General features: G+C 40.5%; 1 protein-coding gene across 2 annotated transcripts in view; it reads right to left on the bottom strand.

Annotated features, from left to right (window-relative positions):
• Positions 1 to 18,175: 18,175 nt before the first annotated feature.
• Positions 18,176 to 23,758, bottom strand: part of soga1 (suppressor of glucose, autophagy associated 1) — a 45,444-nt gene continuing 39,861 nt past the window's right edge. For both annotated transcript variants that reach the window (XM_057319063.1, XM_057319064.1), the window contains exons 12-14: positions 22,736 to 22,806; positions 21,217 to 22,648; positions 18,176 to 18,325 (exon numbers count right to left, since the gene is read on the bottom strand). In XM_057319063.1, coding sequence (XP_057175046.1) covers positions 18,176 to 18,325; positions 21,217 to 22,648; positions 22,736 to 22,806 — 1,653 coding nt within the window. The remainder of the gene's footprint in view (positions 18,326 to 21,216; positions 22,649 to 22,735; positions 22,807 to 23,758) is intronic.

The following is a 23,758-nucleotide window of genomic DNA, read 5'->3' as shown; positions in this document are numbered from 1 at the left end:
AAGTCAGTCCTCTGACACACACAGTCATGTCCTCCAATCAGAGCTCTGATCTGACAGCATCACTGTCTCAGTGAGGTCAGCAGAGGTTGGACACAGGGATGCAGATGACAGAGGGATGGGTTGAACTACGTTTGTTTTACAAATTTTATTTTCAATTTTTAACTGCTGGCTGAGGGAATATATAAGGATAAAGTGCGTTTGTGTGTGTGTACAGGAGGGACCCACTGTATAATTGACATCTTATCTAACTTTAATGCAAGTACCACCCAAACATGTCAATGTTTTGAAACACCCACCCACATACATGGTTGCTATTTGTAAAAATGCTGATGATGTGTGTTCAACATGAATAAATAATGGTTCCAGTCCTCCAATTTGATTGGCCTAGTGCTGACATTTAGTACAGTATTCTTTGACCGTAACTCTCCTGATACTCATAGCATATGGGGCGATCATTTGATCTACAAAGATTTGAGATTATGAACACTTAAAGAGTCTTTTCAGAACAGAGTTCCTCTCTCAGAACAGCCTACATACACCAACATACACCTTTGAGTTAAAGAGCCCTTACCTTATCTTTGCCTTGTGTTTGAAGCGTATGTTCAAACAAAATACACTTCAATGTTCAGTATGTTAAGTCAACTTTATTTATTTTTACTTTGTAAATAAATATAATCAAATTTGCTTCTTTTTTTTTTTACTGTATATCAATAAATGTCACTGATTAGTTGAATATATTCCTATAATGATTCAATAATATCTATTATTTGAGTGTATTTGGACTTTTGTCTCATCATTTCTACACAGTCATTGGCTTAGGTAGATCACCTGATCCTCTCGCACGGTTTGTTAAGGTGATGCTGAAATTTCTGCCACCAATGAACATTCTCGTACTGATGAATCCCCTCGCAGGATTGCAGTGCACGCTGGGAAAAATCTGCTGCTGTATCCTGCCACGTTGCACCCTCCACGTTGAATACTGTTTCCATGGAAACAAGGAGAGCGCACGGGAGGGAAATAGATGAGGGGTGCACAAAGAGAAAGAGAGATGGGGCTTAGGTTTAGATACTGGAGAAAGCAATCCATGGGCGGCAGTATTGAACTGTGAAGTGGCCACTTGGCTTTTCCTGAACAATAGATTTAGGAATTGTAAAGAATCGTGTGCAATACTCGGCATTCATCAACATCCTTAATATCTATTTCTATCTATTTGAGTCATTTGATGAACTGCTTAAGAATTATTCTCCAAATTGATCCTTCTTACACAAGAATGTGTGTGAGAGAGAGAGAAAGAAAGAGAGAGACAGAAGGGGCATGTTCTCTCAGTCTAAAATGAGTTTCATATATGCACATTTTGCAATTTTTTTCTCATGTTAAGTAACACGTGTGAATGAAACCACTGCAGATAAAACCAGTGAAGCTGTTCCCTGCTGTTTCCACACATTCATAACACACGCACACAGAAAGAATCTCCTACTGTAGGTGAGAAGCTTGTGATCCAAAAGCGTTGACACTGCGATTTCCACTTGCCACGGACAGCTAAAAAGTATGCTGTCTTCCACTCCTCAACCTTTTATGTGTATAAACACAATCTGTAATTGTAAAGGTCATTTAAAAATGTAATTGAATCCATGCAATGCAGTAATTCACCGTGTTAGTAATAATTCATTATACTTTCATTTATAGTACATCACAAAGTCAAATGAGGTTTTTTATAGGTGATACTTGCTTATTGTTGCTATTGGTCAGAAGTAATAAATTAAACATACCCTTAACCTTAAATCTAGGGGGCACATTATCAAAGAAACATTGGGAGTGGGCCGTTTTGATTTTGGCTAAAAATAACCTTCTCATGGGAAACCTATAGCAACCCTTTATCAAACACTAAAGAACAACATAGCAACACCCTGGCAACCACCCACAACAGTCTAGAATAGTGGTGGTGGTCCTGCAGGTGCAAGCATCACTTGTATCTGTCTTACACTTTGTCAGATTTGAGGCAGGGATGAGAAATCTTGAGTGCTGTCAACATCCCCTCTGGAAAAGAAATGATGGAGCTACATCTTGAATGTGCCGACTGTGGTATTTTTCTGTGATTGAAGCAGCGACTCTTTGTGAGACGGCTTGGAGGAAATAGGGACTAAATGTTCGCACACTGAAAAAAATGTTTTGTAAAAGATTTTATTCCATGTTAAAATAAATGCAATCGTGATGGCAGATGGTGGCCTATAAGGTGGAAACAATGCATTTGTTCTAACATGGAACAAAATATTTTTTGGGCGGTTTTATTGCAGTGCGCAAGCATTTAGTGTCTCTTTTATGATCATTCATTTTTGCTCTGCACCTGAGTCATGTTTGGGCGTTCTGCATGTTAAGACTCTTTTTAATTTCATTTTTTGGAAGGCAGGGAGAAAATCTTAGAGAAAGATTAGAATTGGGTGACTGGGAAGAATGTGAAATGGGATAGAGCAGAGGTTATCGCACTAACTCATCTTAAATGTACTACAGCTCATGGCAAGAGACAAAGAGAAGCCGATTATAATGAAATCGAATAAATTGTCAAATCTTTTGCTCCTTAAAAACATTATAAAGTGTTTTTATGAAGTAGGTAGGATGGGAGTTTGGGGTCGCATCAACTTCAAACCTGAACAATTGAGTTGTGGATCAAAACCCAAGCAAAACCTTCTGAATTACAAATGATCTTTTTTGTCTGAAGGGAATATTACTTTTTCTTTCTCTCCTGCTTAGTTATAATTCGATTTAGTTATAATTCGATTTAGTTATAATTCACAAAACCACCTGCACTTAATGCAAACATTTCCGACATTTGTAAGACCAGAGGGAACCCACACAGAGTTTCTATAACTGAACATAAACTGAATCTACAGTCATGGGTATTCCCAAGTAATGAGACTGTATAAGTGTGTTTGTGTGATGGATGATGGAGAGCCTCCTGACTCCTCTGCAGAGGTTGAGATTGTCCTCGTTTAGCAGTAGTTATCACAGACTCTATCTCTCTTTGTGTCTCTCTGTGTTATCAGCACTGGGCTTCAGCGTTCCTTTAGGTCAGGTCGTGATTTAGCGTTGTGTCCTGTTCTGATACATACATTATATTGATGTGACATTGATGAATGATGTTTCGTTAATGAAGAGGAGTTATTCATCATTGCAGACGAATGCAGGTCTGGTAAATGTTGATATCAGGATTTCATTTGCTTGTCTTGTCTATTGATGAACACTATAAAAATATGAAATTATCTTCTGGTTCCACCTTTCTCTTCTGCGTTGGTTTACACGGTTGAGGTGTAGCAGGTTGTAGCATATTAACCCAATCCCCCTTTTCTCATTTCAAGCATTGGGGTGTCTTTGGGAAAAAGCTTTAGGATTCCTTGAGATCTTGGTATGTAAGATCTACAGTATATGAAAAATGAACATCTTGCCATCTACTTTAATACACTGTGAGTATTTATGGCAAACCTAAAGGGCTAGTTCTCCCAAAAATAAAAATTCTGTCATCATTTATTTACCCTCGTGTCATTCAAAACCTGTATATGACTCTTTCTTCTGTGGAACACAAAAGATATTTTGAGAAATGTCTCGGTGGTTTTGTGTTCATATAATGGAAGTCAATGGGGTTCAGTGTTGTTTGGTTACCAACTTTTGTCTTCTGAAGGAGAAAGAAGGTCACACAGTTTTGGACGGTCACGAGGGTGATTAAATGATGGAAACAAATTCAATTTTAAGAAGTGGGATTAAATAACCATTTTTCATTTCTATATGTATTACAGTAAGTTAGAGCCTATAGTTTTTGTCTAAATATGCCTGTGTTATACAAATCCAAAAAAAACAAATCAATAATAATATTTTAGCAGCATCCTGTTGTGAACCTCTCTGTATTCTGCACACTAGTTTTAAACTAAACAGCTAATTTAGATTTAAATTTATGTGATTTTGGATGAACAACTGGTCAAACTGATTTAATTCAACAGATCTTGGGGTGGAGTTGACAGAGAGATGGATGCGTCATGCGAGCAGCTTCATGGCAGGTGTTTTTTGGCATCTGAATGAGAGATGTGGGACTTTGGGGTCAAGGGGAGGGGACATTAAGCACTTTCTTCATCTACTAGCAGGAAGCAATCTGCACTCTTTCTCGTTTTTAGGACTGACTGTTGCATTGTCTATATCTTCTGCGACACCTTATGAAGTCACTTGTTTACGCTACATTGATCAGAGAAAGCTCCTCATAAAGTTGTGTTTTAGCATCTTCATAAACAACATTAGACAAGGTGCAATGTGAAGATGACATTGATGTAGCTCTTTACACCCACTGCTCTTTTCAATACGAGTGACATTTTCCCATCTAACACACTAAAAGCACTCAGCTATAGCATCAAATGTACTGTACAGTAAGGAACCACTCTGCTCTTTTGAAGCATTAACCTTTAGAAAGGAGAGACTTATAATAAGCCTCTCGTAGACATTTTTTCTCTTTTTGTCTTATTTATTTTATTTATTTTAATTTGGTCTCTCGCACAGAGTGGGCTTTTAATAGCTTGACCCTCACTCAAATGAAAGGACAGCCTGGATGGTGGAAGATAAAAGTTATGTGTGTGAGAGTGCAAGAAAATGTTTTATGTTATTTCATATAGCTCTGGAGACTTAATGGACATCTCAGTTGTGTTCGGTTTAAGTGTATTACTAAAGGTAGTGCATGGTGGTAGCGAACGCAAGGTCATGAGTTCAATTCACAGGGAACACACGCTCTGATAAAATCTGTTCAATCTTCTCTAAATTGCTTTGAATAAAAACATCTGCCAGATCTATAAAATGCCAGATGTTTCTCCTGAAAGTCCCTAAAGGGGAAATACAAATTGTTGAGAAACAGCAAGAACTGTACAATTAATGATGTTTAATTAACAAAGTTCGGGAGGAACCTAAGCATATAATCAGCCCAGCCGGTCAACCATCAGCAATCACCGCTTCTACCTATCAGCTCAAGCAAGCTCTCCCATAAATAGACAAACCATCTTACCGCTGCATCTCGCCAGATAAACATCGATAAGTTTCGTTCGATGCTATGTCCGAGGATCTTTACAAGTAATAATCATGTCTCGGACGTTTCGCAACAGCGTTGCTCATAGACGCACACACAAAACAGCAGCTTGCTTGCATTACACGGTTATTTTTGCTTTCGATAAACTATTCCCAAACGAAAACCAAACTCTAAAAGGATTTCATCAACTCAGGAAGGACGTAAGGTATTCAAGGGAACCTACGGATTTTTTAAAAAGCGCTGCAGCCAAGCAGCAGGCCCGATCCGTAAAGCAACATTTCCACATACATCTTCCCCGCAGATTCGGGAAGTGATTCCGTAACCCCGCTGGTTTACGTCGCGCTCGTCACCTCGTTCATTCCCAGATGCAATTGCTGCCGGAACGCTAGCTCGCTGCTAAACGCCGGCTCGTTGCAAACGCTAGCTCGCTGCTAACGCTGGCTCGCTGCTAGCGCTAGCTCACTGCTAACGGGACACGAGTGTTCAGACGCCGGCACCAGTAAACATATGCTAATCAGGCTCGCAAGATTGCCGTATTTCGACCCAATCCAATAACGATACGCCAATGCCAACACATTAACGTTTCAATGGCTGTACACTTATCTTTTGCAAAGAGAAACAATCATCTTGGGTGAAACAATTCATTCTGTCGTTCCATGCGGTCACTCTAATCAACCCCAAATTCCATGACTCATTTCCGATACTTCACAACGTATTAATAAAAACTAAGTTTACTAGTGTTTGAACTGCCGAACTCGCTGTTACACAAGAAGATGGGTGAGTACAATCTTTTTACTTAAAACACATTTAGCTTTATCAACTGTCATGCTGTTTAGCTTTATCATTACTGCTGCACTCAAGAATGGCATATCACTGACCAGCACGGGTGCAATTGTTCGGCTGTTCAGTGAATGTAGGCTTCCGGAGATTAGTAACATAATCGGCACTTACGAAAGGGATTGCTGTCTGTACCATCCAGCGGGATATGTTTCTAAACAGCGTGCCGTTCTCATTTACATCTTGCCCAAATAATGCACACCGCTGTTACCTTTAATTTACACAATCGGCAGCACGCATCAGTACATTTACCGGTTGCTTAACCACAAGATCTTGTCTCTTGTCTGACAACCTGAACACAACCGCATCTTGGAATCGTAAACCCAGCCGCAATGTTAACTCCAAAATTAATCACGTTAGACCCATACACTGTGCACAGCAATTTGAAGATATAACAGCAAATTTGATTTGAGAACGTTTGGGTGACGGTAACATGCTCACTCTCCACGTCTCACTGCTCGCGCATAAAGCTAAGCATCATGCACACACTGGAATAACTCTGCAAGCCCAGATATCACCTACACAAGACTTCATCACTATCAACGTAAACTTGCAACGATCATTTTAACCTTTGCCAACAGACCTTGTGCATTCACTGAGGTGTCAGTGACATTTATACGCTCACAAACCTCGCCATGCGAAACTAAACATCATCGCATACCTACCAGTCATATCTGCTCTCGGGCAGTCCCCGACCAGAAGTGAACAAGTCCCCAGACTTTTCAGTATCAGATTCCCGCTACACAAGACGACATTCAACCACAACATGTCCAGATCAAACCCCTGCTCCTGCCCTCACGAGAAGCCTACGATCGTCAGGTTACAGCAGCAGGCCATCGACAAGCCCGGGCCATGCCCCAGACCCTACTGCTGCTAGCACCTGACAAGCACACCTCAACCAGCGGCACGGACCCATCCTTAGCATTCACTTTCCTCCTCAAGCCCGACCGCACTTCTCATTGGCTTTATTCAACTCTCAATCAACAGCCATAGCCAGCTCACAAACACCTATGATCATCAAAGGCATCCAGAAAACCCAGCCCGCCCAGACGCCAGGCAACCCATAACCTTGGAAATACTAACCAAATGCATCTCTACCCTCCGCAAAGGATACCACTCCAGGCACGTCGCCCGCACACTCAACGCCATGTTCATCCTGGCATTCTTTGGTTTTCTAAGATCCTCGGAAATCTCCACCACATCCACCTTTAATGTCTCAGGTGGATCCATCTAGTCCATCCAACCATATCCATCCAACCATATCCGACCTATCAGTAATTGATCCAGAGACAATGTCAAAGCAAGATGGACCAAACCAGGAGAGGCCATTTTGTCTATATTTTCAACCTCCAGTCACCGATTCAACCTTACCAAACCCTCCTAGCCTCCCTTCACATCAGGAAACCTCAGACCAAAGCCGCATCAGATCCCCTCTTCGTCGACGACTCTAACCACCCGGCCACACGCTTCTGGTTCCAGAAACATATAAAATCAGTCTTTTCTCCATACCGGTATCCCAGCAGATCACTTCTCCTGCCATTCTTTCCGCATCGGCGCGGCAACCACGGCCGCCCAAAAGGGCCTCTCACAGCCCCAGATCCAAGTGCTCGGCCGATGGTCATCCAAAGCCTACAAAAGTTATATCCGAACAGACCGCGCCCTCATCAGAGAAGCACACCGGACCCTCATAACTCGAATCGTCTAGCATCAACCATCTTCCAAACTTCTCCATCAAACCACCAGTAGTAGTGACACACCGTTCAACCCACAGAAGCCCGGCGCTCATCTTGTACTCGGCTAACCGGACCTCACCTCTCCAGAATTCAGTTTCACCGCAGCAACCGCCCCTGCAAGCGCCTGGGCTTCCAACTCATACTCCGCCGCAGCAGGCAGCAATTCTACAGAAGCAAGTATCACCGCAGCAAACGCCCCCGCAGGGGCCCGTGCTTCCAAATCGTGCTATGCCGCAGCAGACACCAATTCTACAGAAGCCAGTATCGCCGCAGCGACCGCCCCCGCAGGGGCCCGTGCTTCCAATTCGTGCTCTGCCACAGCAGACACCACTTCTACAGAAGCCAGTATCGCCGCAGCAACCGCCCCCGCAGGAGTCCGTGCTTCCAACTCGTGCTCTGCCACAGCAGACACCACTTCTACAGAAGCCAGTATCGCCGCAGCAACCGCCCCCGCAGGTGTCCGTGCTTCCAACTCGTGCTCTGCCGCAGCAGACACCAATTCTACAGAAGCCAGTATCACCGCAGCGACCGCCCGTGCTTACTACTCGTGCTCTGCCGCAGCAGACACCACTTCTACAGAAGCCAGTATCGCCGCAGCGATTGCCCCCACAGGGGCCAGTGCTTCTTCCCTTACTCTGCCACAGCAGACCCCCTCATAGCCCCCCAAAGCAAGTATCACCGCAGCTACCGCCCCACAGGGGCCCGTGCTTCTTCCATTACTCTGCCACAGCAGACCCCCTCATAGCCCCCAGAAACCAGCATCGCCGCAGCGACCGTCCCCGCAGAGGCCCGCGCTTCCATCTCAAGCGCAGAAGCCAGGATCGCCGCAGCGACCACCTCTGCAGTGGCCCGTGCTTCCATCTCAAACGTAGAAGCCAGCATCGCCACAGCGACCGCCTCGTCAAGGGCCCACACTTCCACCTCAAGCATCGAAGCCAGCATCGCCATAGTGACCGCCTCGGCAGAGGCCCGCGGTCCCATCTCAAGCATTGAAGCCAACATCTCCATAGTGACCGCCTCGGCAGAGTCCCGCGCTCCCATCTCAAGCATTGAAGCCAGCATCACCACAGCGACCACCTCGGCAGGGGCCTGCACGTCCATCTCAAGCATTGAAGCCAGCATCGCCGCTGCGACCGCCTCGGCAGAGGCCCGCGCCTCCATCTCAAGCGTAGATGCCAACATCGCCGCAGAGGCCTGTGCTTCCACCTCGAACGCAGAAGCCAGCTTCGCCGCATTGACCACCTCCTCAGAGGCCCGTGCTTCCTACTTGTGCTCTGCCGCAGCAGACACCACTTCTACAGAAGCCAGTATCGCCGCAGCGATTGCCCCCACAGGAGCCAGTGCTTCTTCCCTTACTCTGCCACAGCAGACCCCCTCATAGCCCCCAGAAACCAGCATCGCCGCAGCGACCGTCCCCGCAGAGGCCGCGCTTCCATCTCAAGCACAGAAGCCAGGATCGCCGCAGCGACCACCTCTGCAGTGGCCCGTGCTTCCATCTCAAACGTAGAAGCCAGCATCGCCGCAGCGACCGCCTCGTCAAGGGCCCGCGCTTCCACCTCAAGCATCGAAGCCAGCATCGCCATAGTGACCGCCTCGGCAGAGGCCCGCGGTCCCATCTCAAGCATTGAAGCCAACATCGCCATAGTCACCTCAACCGTCCCCGGAGGAGTCTCTACCCCAGTTTCCATCTCATCAATCACATTCCCGAAAGGCCCTCATCCTCTTGTCTTCAACCGCATTCAGGTCAACACCTCCGTAACGCCTAGAATCGCATTTTGGGGGGGTATGCGTACTCCGGCTGCTGTCCAGCTTTTATCATGCCTTTGGGGGGTGTGTTCTGGGCTTGAGCCGGTTCCGAGCCCGGCGCACTTGCCCTGACCCGGGTAGAGTGCTCCGGGTTCAGATAGATCCGGCGAGCTCGGAGCCCACTCCCTGTACAGCACACCAAATACGCATAAACTGCATACCCATGCTCTATCATTATTATCCCTGCAACATAGCTGTTTATCTGCGCAGGTGAACTCGTGAAATGTGGGTAGGAAAAAATCTAATAATAATCAGATTGTTTTATTTCATGAGGAATGCCTGCAAAAGATTTGTATTCCAGCCATTGGTATCTTGGTAAATCTGAGCACAGCTAGAGACGTTGTTCAGATGTCTTTTACATTTTTAATGAAGTCAGATTACTGGGGAATTTCTCTCAGGAGAAAAGCGTGAGAAGCTGGAGATTCACGCAATTTGTATGTAAAGGAAACAAATGCGATTATGATTTTTCTTACCTGTGGGACTTCCGGTTTATGCGCTGAAATACAAAGCAATGAAATCCTCTTTAATTTGCAGCACATCCTCCGTAGTCTGGATTAATAGCCTGCACAAATGAGAGTGTCTAATTTTATAATTTTATGTTTGCGTATTACAACTTTATCTGTGTTTATGTGTGAAGTGTTTAAACAGCAGTTGTGTGTTTACAAATGTTGGTGCATAAATATATGCACATATATAACAATAACATAATGTCAAGTTTCACATATTTGTAGACAGAAAACCTCTAAACAGATAGTAATTAAAACTAATTTTAAATTATCGTCATCATGACATTCTGTTTTAATTTCTGTTCGGGTGTGTAGAGCAAATCTGTGCTGAATTAAATATGAACCAGCAGGCCATTCTCTCAGCATATATTAAGTATTACTGTTGTTTCCGAGTCAGACCGATCCAGAAAAAGGAATAAAATATCTACTGCATTATTAAAATGATATTTACAAACTGTGCAGTTCAATGGTTCATATGACTGTAGAGTAGATAGTGAGACAGACAGCAAGACTGATTTTCAACCTCTTCCCTTCAACAACCTGTGACAGTCTGTGTATTTGGGTTGCTGTCTGACAGCAGTCTCAAAGGCAATTGAATCAATATAGCTATACTGAAAAGCCTACTCTCAATGTGTGTGCGTGTGCGTGTGTTTGTATATGTGAGAGAGAGAGAGAGAAAGACTGATGTATTTTCTACGAGATGTTGCAGAACAGAGGAAGATAATGATAGTGAATTAGAAAGGAGAGAGATTTCTGAAGATGTGATAGGAATGAGAATGGGTGTTAATGAATGAGAAATATTCTCTGCAGAGATACACTGATTGAGCTCAGATGGGTCAGGTAATTACATTATTCTCGAGGGTCTAATGTTATTCCGCCTGTGTGCTGTATTATTCTGTATTACACACATACTATAAAATCATGAATTCCACTACTGTCATAAGATAAAGTCCTTCGATTTGGAGAATGTGTAGGAGAATTTGGAGTCTTTCTTGCTCTTCCTTGCCCCTTCCAATGGTTTTTGTTGGTGTCTAAGTAGAGTTCAGGCTGTTGTCTGGTGTGTTGTATAGTTTATAACTAAATTGTAGAGTTTGCTTGAGTATAGCTCAAGCTGGACTGGTTGTGTATCTGCTACACTGTAATCACACAATATGAGCTGTTATTATGGTTGGACTTAATTACTCTGATTCTCTTCAGTCTGGTGGTGTGGCATGAATGCTTCTCTGTCTGGGACACTTTGTTTATTTTACTCACTTTATGCAGTTGATTTCTTTTATCTTCTGTATTTTAACTCGTCTCACCTGATTCAGAGTTTTTTTTACCACCCTCTGTTACGTTAAATCTTTACTATCGAATGTGTTGAAGAAGTGTTTCAAACTGCGCTCAGATTGACAAAAATACAAACAAATCACACAAGGAGATGATTCTCCTGATTATATTCAACAGTTTTAAACAAATGTAAATTTAATAAATCATTACTAACAGGCTCTATCTGTTAATCATATACATTTACTCAATAGTCACTGACTGCAGCTGTAATGCGTCTGAGGAGAACTGGCACTCCCGGCTGAGACTGGTTTTCCAGAGGTTTTTTCTCCATTTATTCATCATTAGAACTTTGGCCTTTGCCACCGTTGCCATGTTGGCTTGCTGACCGAGTGACTGCTGGTATTAGATTAACTTCTGAAACAACTTTTATTAAGGTGGTCTTCTCTGTTTGTACTATTTACACGTAATATCCTCTTCTGTGTTTTCTTATTCATGTAAAACTTCATGCAACATTGTAAAAAGCGCTATATAAGTAAATTCTACTTCAAGTCTACAATCGAAAGTCAGAGATTTTAATATTAACCTAAAAAAATTTAATCAAATTTAAAAGACTAAATTTGCAATGGTATGTAATTCACATTATAGTTCTTTAGTCCTACTGTTTGTCAACTATTGACATTTGTTTTGATCATTTGTTTCTAGTGTAAAATAAATCTTGTAAAAATGGTAAGATTCTGCCAACTGGGGATCCAGGAAAAAAAGAGAAATAAAATGTTTTTTTATGTTATTTTACACCCAACTTGTCAACTTGTAGTGTATTTCTGTAATTCATGTTATCCACAGTATATATTTATATAACTATTATGTGCTGTGGCTTATTCTTAAATTTCTCAGTCTTGCTTTATTTATCTCTTTTTTCTTTTTAAATCATCACAAGTTGCATCATAAAAATTCATATTCACTTGCCACCTTGCAAAGCAGTTACGTTTCCCTGTGAGATCAGGTTGGAAATTTGTTAAGAAAATCCGTTCAGTTTATGAAACATCAACATCTGAGCACAAGTTTTCCTGTGGACGTTTTTTGTCATACTTTCACCGGACCCAGTGTGTCTCCGGACCCACAATCTTGTTGTCTGTTCACTCTGAGAAAGTATAATTAAGCTCCATACTAAATCCATCTCCTAATGCACTGTACCCCCACTCGACCTTCTTGTTTTTCCCCCACTTTCACCCATAGGAAACACACACCCTTCCTTCACATAGAGCACCAGTGCCAAAAAACACCTCAATCCCATCTCAGCGCACTTTCCATCCTCTTCAGATCATCAGAGAACAGAAAACTCGATTTCCCTGCTGGTCTCAGGTTCGCTCATAATTTGCGGAGACTGCTTGCCTGCATCCTGTGTTTGTATTTTAACCGCCTACCACCGGTCTGATGCCTGACTGATATGATCTGCTGGAGCCGTATAACACACAAACACCAAATGCTGGCTTCTATTTGAACACTGCTGTTATTTATTTGCTCATTTGCTAACCTTGATGTTTGTGCCATTTGCTTCGAAACATATTGCAAGGTTTAGGTGTGAAATAAACTATAAAAGATGCCGTTGTCATGGAGAGTCAGAAATACAATTTTCACTGCATGGCTTTTCTTAGTCGTTGCTGCAGTCAATAGAGAAACTGTGCGTTTCCAGTTCTCCTCTAGATTGACCTCAACATTACTGTGTAGAGTATGACTGATTTGAACTGGGGGGCTTTAGTCTCAAGAGTTCTTTACCTACCAGGCCATGGCAATCTGTGCTCGATGTGAGAACTCCAGTGATTATTAGTTTGGTTAATGTTTATCAGATATCAGCAATATCAGTCTCTTCATCACGTCTGTGTAAGTTCCAGTAGATGCATTTCAAAACAGAACCTCATGCAAGCAACTGATTCATCTAATCAGGATCAGATTAGAGAAAGTCTGACTCAGCATCAGCAGCGCTGATCTCTAGTAGATCTGCTTCGGGGTTGTTCCATGAGGCTTGACTGTGTTGCTGATGTCATGTGTTTTGTGTCAACCCTGTTCCATTAAAATGTTTTGGGATTGAATATCACAGGACCGAGAGAATCATGTGACCAGATTTTAATAATGGGATTTCAATAAAGAAAAAATATAGTTCGATTTATAATTTTAGTTAAAAAATTATTTGGAAGGATTAATAGTTAATAGAATTTTGGCCAAGCCAATGTTATCTATTTAACCCATTGTGTGGTTTTCAGGTCTGTGGGACTATAGCTGAATGTTTACTAAAAAGTATGCAAATATTGTTTTTATCCTCAGATATTTAATCAAGATAAAAAAAATGTATCACCCAGATTTTTTTGTACATTTTTTTAAAACAAATTGCACCCTTTTCATAAATGTGATTTAACAGAGATAATTATCCCAGTTACAACGTGAACGTGAATCGCATATGGGTAAAGAAAACATTTGTTACATACATTTTTATATGGCTGTAATGTCATAAAATCAAATAATTGTGCGGGTGCACTAGACCTGCAAACGTTTGTTGAGTAACAAAAGCATGAAACGCCATACAAGATGTAGAATTATTATTTAGTTTAATTACTAAGAAAGATAAATGTAGATTAATATAAGGTTGTTGTTTTTTACAATTTGTTTATTTTTATAAATAACCTTTTTTCTATGAAACATATTTAACCCTTTACATATTTTATTGCAGCACGTCATTCAAGAATTAAGGTTTTTATATACAACCTGTAGTGAACTGTTCAAATAGAAACAAAAAAAAAAAATTGAAATAAAGATCAAAATGAGTAAAATTACATTAGGCCACTTGTAATTCCCTCTCTTTTTGTCTTTCTCAGCCCCTCCCTCCTCCTCCTCTAAATCACATCATGAATATTAATGAAGTATCATCACATTACAACAGGAAGTCTCTCTTCTTTTGAATGTCGCAAGTGTTTGCTCATATCCTTTTTCTCTTTCTATGCGCTCCGATTCAAATGTAAACTAGTTTCTTTTAAAAAAAGGCACACAAGGAAAATCACAGATGTTCGCAACTGAACTGCAACACACAAGCAAAGATTGACAGATTATCGTGATTTCACCCTCCATGAATTCTTTGTCAGCTGGTGTGGTGTATGAGTGATGTGAAAGAGGGAAATGCAGCTGCACTAAGACTCATAGACCACAGCTGGACATGAAGTATTACAACCCAGTGCTTCATTTAACACACCGCTCTGTCACTCTTTCCCCATTCCCCCACCCACATATTCACTCTATTGCCTTTATCCGGACTCAGTTTTCATATTATCTTAAAGCCTTAAGGGGTGAGAGGAGTAATTTCCTTTACATGCTGTTACAACAAACTGATGCATTTCCTTTGACAAATGTATTCATGAACTAAAGGAAAATGCTTTAGGATCAGAATTTAAAAAGGATTCTTTTGTATAAGGCATGTGTGTTGTGAAAGAATATATTCTGTATACTGTACGGAGTGGTTGTATGACCCTCATTCTTAGGTAAAAGGTAAATGATATGATCCAGTTTGCATTAAATATGGATTCATTTGCAAAACGCATAAACATGGATTGTGCCAGCCACGTGCTTTGTGTTGAGAATCACTAACTGCAGAAAAGCACAAAACCATTCAAATGTAACATTGTAAAATTTCTATATAATCACATAAAGCGTAGTGTTATTGCTAAATTTGATTGTTTCATCTTAAGTCCTATTTGTTTATTGTACTGTTACATTTTTTTTGTAATTTCTATTCTTTATGTACATAAAATGTGGGTCCTTAAACAAAACCAGTTTAGAAGCCCCTAGCCAAGGTTACTTGGGTTGGAAAGTAAAGAATAATTGAAGTTTAAAATTACTTTTAATATAAAATTGTGAAGTTTTAATGGCAGCTGGTGTGCTTGTAATGTTTTAGAAAACAGTCTGATAATTGCTTCCCTCAAACATGCAAATGTAGGTCACAGATGAATACGAACAGAATTATATTATTTTCCCTCCCAAACGTCTAATAAAGGACAAACAAAAGTCTATGAAGAAATGCTCAGCGCTTTTATTTTATTTTCAAAATGTTTCTATTTACACAAAATCTTCCATCGTTTTGTATTCAGGTGAAGAAAGGTACAGAATTTAAGCTCAAAGTAGGCATAGACATTCAACGTTTCCTACACGAGGATAGAAAGAGTACAAATTGTGTATGTACAGTTTACTTGATTTCAAGTTAAAACATTTAGAAAGGTTTATCATTCTCCATCTGTAGTCGTTTTTCTATTCAAAAGATTTCAAATGGAGACAAAACAAGAAATATACATGCATTATCTTTGTAATAATTTAGCAAATGATATAGACAACAATAAGCAATGTGTTTTATATATTGCTAGGCAGTAAAACAGGGTGTTGTGATGACATAAGAGTGATAAAGATGGAACGGCCAATCAGAAAGCCGCTCCCACAAAAACATATTACCTTTATAAACCACCAACCACATGACCTTTTAAAATTGGTTGAAGAATGGCTGTCTAATTGTCAACATTTGTCTTAAATAAACGGGAACTATTTCATTTTCCATTCTTCATTAATGCAGCATCTGATGAGTGGTTGGGAGTGCTGAGACTGTAACTCCTGAGCTCAGGCCTTCCCCCTGTTTGACTTATGTAGAGATCATATGACCAAGCTCAGAACACTTAAACAGGACGGCACATCATTTGTCTGACATTGTAAAGTAAGCTACAGTACAACATCAGACTGAATCCATGGAACATTCAGACAGGTTAAAAATGGCTTATAAAGAAAAGCAGGACTGATTACATTATTATCAAATCTCACTCAAAAGGTCCTTGAGTTGAATTTTGGCTTCTTTACAATATATACTACTAACTTATTTTTCACTTCTGTTAACTGTGCATATACACTTTTCTGTGAAGAAATGGATGGGTTCAATAGTAGTGAAGACGTTTAAGGACACGTGTTGTTTACTACAGTTGTAAATAGGCTGTTCCTCCAAAATGTACTTCTAACATAGACAACTTGTTGCTTTGATTTTAAAGGCACTCCTGTGTCCTTCAAAAGGAAATATGAATGGACTGAATGAAAGAAAGAAGAGTTTAGAGGTAGCTGTGGAAATATGGCAACGCTTTAACAAATAAACGAGATCCACTTACTGTGGATATACAGGCTGGGTTTAAAATAGCTGACCGTCATTTTTTTACAACAAGGCCAGACGCTGAACAATTAAGACATGTGATAACACTCTCAATCTCCACAAATACCCTATTTATAAAAAAGCCGAGTTATTCTATTGGCTTGAGAGATGCATACAAAAATGTTTCTTTAAATTTGCTGTCATCAACACTCATTAGAAACACTTAGAATAGGGCTGAACATCTGTTTTTGCAGCACCACTCCAATTGGAGAACACTTTTATACAGACAATAAAGAATCGACTGTGATGTAGGGGCAGTTACACTTGTATGACAGAAGTGCATATAGCAACAAAAAAAGACAGATTATAGATGATATTCGGGGATTATCTAGTAAATATCAATAATCTCAAAATCTCAATGTGGGCAATTAGCATTCAACGTTTCAGTCTTAAAAATATCTCTGTTTATATATCTGTATAGTTAGCATTTTGTATAGCATTTAAATGGGCACTGGAAAGAAAGGATATAGGATTATGGACTATGCATTAGGTGTCATTCCTTGAAGTAGCCGAAAGATGAAGGTATAACCTTCTCAGATTTTACTATTTTAAAGGAACAGTTCACCCAAAAATGAATATTCTGTCATCATTTACTCACCCTCACATTTTTGCAAACCTGTATAAATTTCTTTGTTCTGCTAAACACAAAGGAAGATCTTTGGAAGAATGTCATAGTAGGGAAAATAAATACTATGGGAGTCAGTGGGGGATGAGATCTCAGATTACTGACATTCTTACAAATATCTTCCTTTGTGTTTGGCAGAACAAAGAAATTTATACAGGTCTGGAACAATCTGAGGGGTGAGTAAATGACAGAACATTTATTTTTGGGTGAACTATCCCTTTAGGGTGACACATAATTTTCGCAAGCCGTATTTTCCAAGTTTGTTGTCGAATCAAACATGGCGTCTACCCTGATTTACATCCATTAGGATTATATAAGCATGTTGGCAGAATATGGAGAGGTAGAACGAAAGTTCAAGCTAAATAATGTCTCCCGTAATAGCTGTAAACTTCATGTAGATGTTCTAACCAATCGAGAGTTAATGCTCTAATGTTCACACATGTACAGTACAATGTACCAAAGCAAACAAAACTTTTGTTGAACTACACCTTTCTACTCTACAGCTACCAGCATGCTCTCCATACACATCTTCACACGGCATAATATCAAGTCTTTATAAAAGGACAGATTCAGAATGTGATTTGAACAAGGCGAAGTTGTGAAGGAACATGTAGATTTCATCAGGGATGGTTGCTGGAGAACTGTACAGATTTTCAGAGCAATGCTAAGGAATGTTTTCTGTCGCTGGAGGTCATATTGAGGATCTTGTTTGTTTCCTTTATATCTACATGGTTTTAGTAAGCACTGCTGACATCTTGGGTTTTGGTTAGTCAAGTCCTCCGATAAAGAACAGAGGAATGGCAGATTTATGAAGAGGTGTGTGGAATGGTAGATTGGTGGACTTTGAAAGGCAGGATTGGCTGACTTAAAACTGGATGGACTTGGTTGACAGTGGAATGATGGATGTCAAGAGGTCAACTCTCTCTCCCTTTCCTTGGCATTAAAGTGTGCTGGTTAGACTGAGGTCTGGTTCTGGAAAGACCAGGAAAAGGGTCCTGTTTTTGCGATCCTGAATTCTTGTTTGGGTGTATTGGCGTGTGTGGCAGTGCATTTGTGTGGCAGTATGTGTGTATATGAATATTTTTATGAGAGTTCAGTATCTGAAGCTTTCGAGGAGGTCCATCACTCGTTACTGGCATCCAGTCGTTCTTCGGTTGTCGTGGACGACTCCTGCACGCGGTGCCTGCACTGGCCTTGTGGGTGTCGTGCGGTGGTGCGGGAGTGACGGGCGAAACAGGACGGGGTCTGTGAGTTGCAGTCACAAACTGAATCCTGCAAAGAAAACCATTACTTACAATTATTTTCTAAATGTAAAAATTGTTGTTTTGCCTTTTGGTGAGGTTCATCTCAATATTTATGTATCTAGATTAGGGGTGTCACACATAGTATTAAATTTATTAAATGATTCATTATTTATTTCATTATTAGTTCCAATAGATATTACAATAATATCATTATCACAATTCTTGCTGTCCATAATAGTAGTGTTGTAAGAATCTGATATTGCAACACCGCAATCCCTAATTGTAAATAATTATGTTGTTTTGCCTTTTGATGATGTTTATTTCGATATTTCTGTATCTAAAGTGTTTTTTTGTCAATTTGAGAAATGATTATGATTATGATAAACACACACAAAAAAAACTTTTTCACTAAATGAACAACACTAATATCCTATAATTTTCATGGACAAAAAATGCAATGCGTGGCAATAAAACAGAAATGTTTACCTTTATATATTTACATATTAGTACATTTTATACATGAATTTAATTAATTAAATGTGTAATTTAATACAGTTTATTTATACTATATATATATATATATTATATATATATATATATATATATTAGTGCTGTCAATCGATTAAAAAAATTAATCGGATTAATCACACATTTTTCTGTGATTAATCACGATTAATCGCACATGACAATTATATTTTAAAATATACTTTTACATTTTAATAATTTCACATTTAATCTTCAAATTGATGTAGAAACAACATATTTCTTTAACAGCATCATTTTATGAAAGCTAACATTTTGATATTAGTATTGTAACTGATGTCTCTATTAAATTGATTATTTTAACATGAATTATAGCCATTCAACAGTATAATTGAGAGCTCATGTAGGAAACATACAGGAATTGAAGGACACTTTACAGTCTTTAATGCTAAATTATAAATTAAATGCAGAAGAATTCTCATTAAAGCTACAAAATCGCATTGATTTCTTCTTTTATTTTGTTCTTTGATTAACATTAGTGACAGGAGTCACAGCAGCACGTTTAAGAACGTGGCCCCTTTAAGAGCCGTCTCAGTACGCAGATCTGACCGTCACCGCACTCCCATTTTCACAACACTTTGCATTCATTAAGATTTTATTTTACACTTTGAAGACTGTGCTTAAGAAAATGCTAGACAAAACGGGCTTTCTGACATAATCTTGTGTGGTTTTATCCATTCAAGCACGAAAGAGAACTTAACATGGATGCGCTGTCTGACAGAGATTCACCGACGCAGCCCTTAGCAGGTGACTGTTTACACCAGACTGGACCTCGCGTTGCGTTTTGCCGCGTCCCACAGTTTAGAAGCTGTCTATCTTCATTGAACGCGTCAAAGCAACTGTTTCAAATCGCGCTTAAGTGGTTTAAAAGCCTGTACACGAATAAGAGCGTGATTACATAATGTAACGCTAGACAAAGGATGTCAAAACAATCGGATCCTGCGTTAATTGCGATAAATATTTTCTCAAGCGTTAATTAGAAAAAATTAATCGCATGCGTTAACGCGTTAACGTTGACAGCCCTAATATATATATATAACAAATTATTTACATATTAAATAATCTTTCTATTTGGAAACCGATTACAATCTTACAGACTTACAAGTACTTTGCAGTCAGTTTGGGTCACAGTATAGAACCAATTAAGAGACTTTCGTCCTGAGATGTCCTGCTACATTAGGAAGTAATTCTAGCGGCTCATAACGATTGACGTCTTATAAAGCGATTTGATCGGTTTGTCCAAGAAACATAATATGACTTATTAACAACGTTATAATCAGCAATCCACAGCCAAAGGCAGTCAGTTTGTGCACGCGATAGGTCGTAGTGCAGGAAGGGTACTACACCACGTGAACTGTTATCTCAGATAAGGGAAAAACTATGTTGTTTTTATTACTGCATTCATTATGTGTGATTTAAACAGCTATATTTACTAAAAACAGCTGCTCATCTCACCTCTAGAACTTGCATTCAAAGGATCTGCCCTTCTTAGTGCGTGGGGGACATGAATGCTATTGGAATTACCCGAAGATGTGATAATAGCCATAGCCTCTATGATAATAGTGTTCAGTTTCTTGCACAGACCAATTGATTCGCTTTATTAGATACCAGTTTAATGTCTCAAGGGGCAGGGATTACATTTGTGCTGAATGTATTAGCGTTTTTGACTTTTATTAATTTGACTTTCATTAATTCAACCAAATGTCTTTATAAATATCTTCTTGAAAAAACAATGCCATCCACATCTTGGAGGTACTGGGGGACTGGGGGAGAGTAAATTAACAGCAATTTCATTTTGGGGTAAACTAACGCATTAAGGAATATAAAATACAATTTAAAAGACAACATCCCTTTTAATTAAATATCATGAAAAGGCACAAATACTGGATGCAATATTTGTGTGCATGTTTTAATATATGACCTATAAGTCACAGCAACAAAAACAGTATAAAAGGAACAAAATGCAATAAATAACAGAAATACAAAATAACAGAAGAAATGAGGATATGGTAAAAAAACTGGCACGCATCCTTTTTATACTTTTGGAGTCTGGCCCTCAAAGAAAATTAGTTGAAGACCCCTGCCCTAAGTACTGCTTATAAGGTAGTTTTTAGTTTTAGGTATTGGGTAGGATTAAGGGATGTAGAATTTTAATATGTTCTTTATGCATACTAATATACAACCAATATGCATGTTAATAAGCAAGTAGTTAATGATGAATTTGCGTACCTTAATATAAAGTGTTACAAACATCCATTTAATTGTTGCTTGTATATTGGTAAAAACAATTGTGCAAATATTTATACATCACCAAACCCAAAGGGGTTAATGTTTATTATTAAACAAACAAATCAGTCAATTATCGGAATGTCTCACCTCCAAGGTGTTGGAGCTTGTACTCATTGCGTCCTTTCCGTTGGCTACCAACTCATCTCTTTGTGTTTTCATAAACCTCTTATTAACAATCTTTGTGACGTTGTCTGTCCCAATCAGAGTTCCAGGCAGGCATTCGGGTTTCGGTTCATCAATGACACCCACTGCTCCTGTCCTGCTGCAAACATTGCGGATGAACTCCTGTACCACGTTATATTTCTGAGTTCCGGCTTCTCCCAGACCGATTCCTATGCTAGGACAGGAAGGTTTTCCAGCGGGTAGTCTCCCTGGACACGGATCTGCTTTCCACAAGGACTCGACACTTCCAGAATGTTCCACTACGCTGAAGAGACTGGTCAATCCATCATTGAGTCCGCTAAGCACTGGGCTGTCTCGGGTGGTGGTGGAACGTGCCCAAGCGGAACCGTTCTGAGAGCTGCAGCGAGTGTTCAGGTTCCAGACACTACGATCTCTTGAAGACGTGGAGGATGTCTCAAGTTTAGAAGAGGAGGTGGAGACCCTGCGAGTGAGCTTGGGTGATCCGTATTTTGGCGAGCAACAGGGTCTATCAATGCGGCTGTGGACTTTATCCAGCGATGAGGAGATCTGCCGGGAACGTGCAGAAACAAGTGAGGTGGACGGGCGAGGAGACCATGCTTTCCCTTGAAGGCATCTGGTTGTTGGAATAGGACCATCCGTTTGTAAGCCAATGCTGATGAACTGCGCCGTTTGTGTTCCTGTGCTAGAAACACCAACTGTCTGGCTCGCCGTATCTTTGCTGCACTTCCTCTCCAGGGAGCTGGAGCGTATGGCCTGTCGCACACAGTTGGTCATCTCCTTCATGTCATCGCTGAGGTTGCCTGAAATCTCCAGTCCGTGGAATGGAGCAGAACCTCCTGTGCGTCCCTCAAGCAGATCTCTGTGCTGCTGGGAAAGTGAGCTCAACCACTGCTCATAAGCCGACGATGAAGCACTTGATAAGGGTGCAGACGCAGGGACCTGATCTGATGGATCCATCATGGCGACGTCCCTGGTTCCATACCCTTGCTGGGGGTTCTGGTGGGTCTTTTCTTTGACTGGCCTCCTCTCCATTCTCCTCACGGTTGGAGGGCTGTAATAGATGCGAATGCCAGTTTTATCCGGAGCAGTGTAGCTTCTCTGGACGTACTCTTCATGCCCCGGAAAGGTACTGTTGGAGTTGGTGCTTGGGCAGTCCCACGTTTTGAATTGGTCACCCTTCTCAAGCACTGCGGAATCATTGGTCAGGTACTTCCAATTCTTCTCGTTGAGGTCGCTCAGGTCGGTACGAGCCAACAGCAAGGCATGAGCAGTAGATTGGTTCCCCTCTTGTACTTCAATGACCTTATGACCAGGAAGGAAAAGGCTGGTGTCCAGCAGATTCCTGCATTCCAAGAGGGCAGAAATCGATTTGGTCCTGTAAGAGAAAAACGAGGATCATCATGAAATTATCAAATGTGTAATGAAAAAGGGAGTGATTTACATCTCATCCAAGTCATTGTACCTTTGTAAGACTGAGCTGTTAGTGGCCGCATCTGGTGACGTTTCCTTAGCTTTGGTTTTATCGTGGGGAAGCTGAAATAAAAATGATCTATTTTAGTGAAGTTTAACAGAGCCTCGGTCACCACCCACCTCACAGTACTCCCATTCATCCGTGTGGACGAACTGAGTCATCTTATATTCTCTATTGGAAATGAGGTCATTCAAAACAGCTACTTTCCTCTATGGGGATAATGACTTCATAATGTCTTTCTAAATGACCTAATTTTTCTCAAAGAGCCATGGTGTCATTTAGGATGTCATAGAAAAATATAGAACTGGGCTTGGTTGTCAAAGAAGAAACTTTTCCAGCCTCCTTACGTACAGTGTGGTTTGTGCAGACACACTGACCACACTGTCTCAGGCTTCATTCCAGTCTGACTACACACTCTCTGAGCAGCCACATGGATATGCAAAACCAGCAGTTCCAGATAAGTGATGCAACATGCAACGAGTGTGTCTGCAGGCGTTCTGCGGAAGTGTTTAAAGATAATGTCCTACTATTCCGACGTCCGTCTATTATGTGGAGGGTGCACTGGAGGAAGTGTGGGGATAAAATATGCGCAGGATAAATAAACTAAGGATGACACATCCTCACAAACCCAAATAAAAGTAAGAATTAAAAGGGCTCAAAAGGGCTTAAATGCATTGAACCTTTAAGGGACAGTTCACCCAAAAATGAAATTCTGTCATCAGTTGTTCCAAATCTGTATAAATGTCTTTGTTCTGATGAACACAAAGAAAGATATTTGGAAGAATGCTTATAACCAGACAGAGTTTGCCCCCATTGACTACCATAGTAGGATAAAATACAATGGTAGTCAAAAGTGCCCCAGAACTGTTTGCTGTCCTGCATTCTTCAAAATGTCGTCTTTTGTGTTCAAAAGAACAAAAAGAAAAGTTTTTCCTACTATGTGAGTCAATGGGGGCAAAATCTGTCTGGTTTAAGCATTCTTCCAAATATCTATCTCTGTGTTCATCAGAACAA

The sequence above is a fragment of the Triplophysa rosa genome, linkage group LG21 (assembly GCF_024868665.1).
Source record: "Triplophysa rosa linkage group LG21, Trosa_1v2, whole genome shotgun sequence".
In the NCBI taxonomy this organism is placed as follows: domain Eukaryota; kingdom Metazoa; phylum Chordata; class Actinopteri; order Cypriniformes; family Nemacheilidae; genus Triplophysa; species Triplophysa rosa.
Note: the sequence above shows the minus strand (reverse complement) of the source record. Positions and strands in the feature narration are given on the sequence as shown.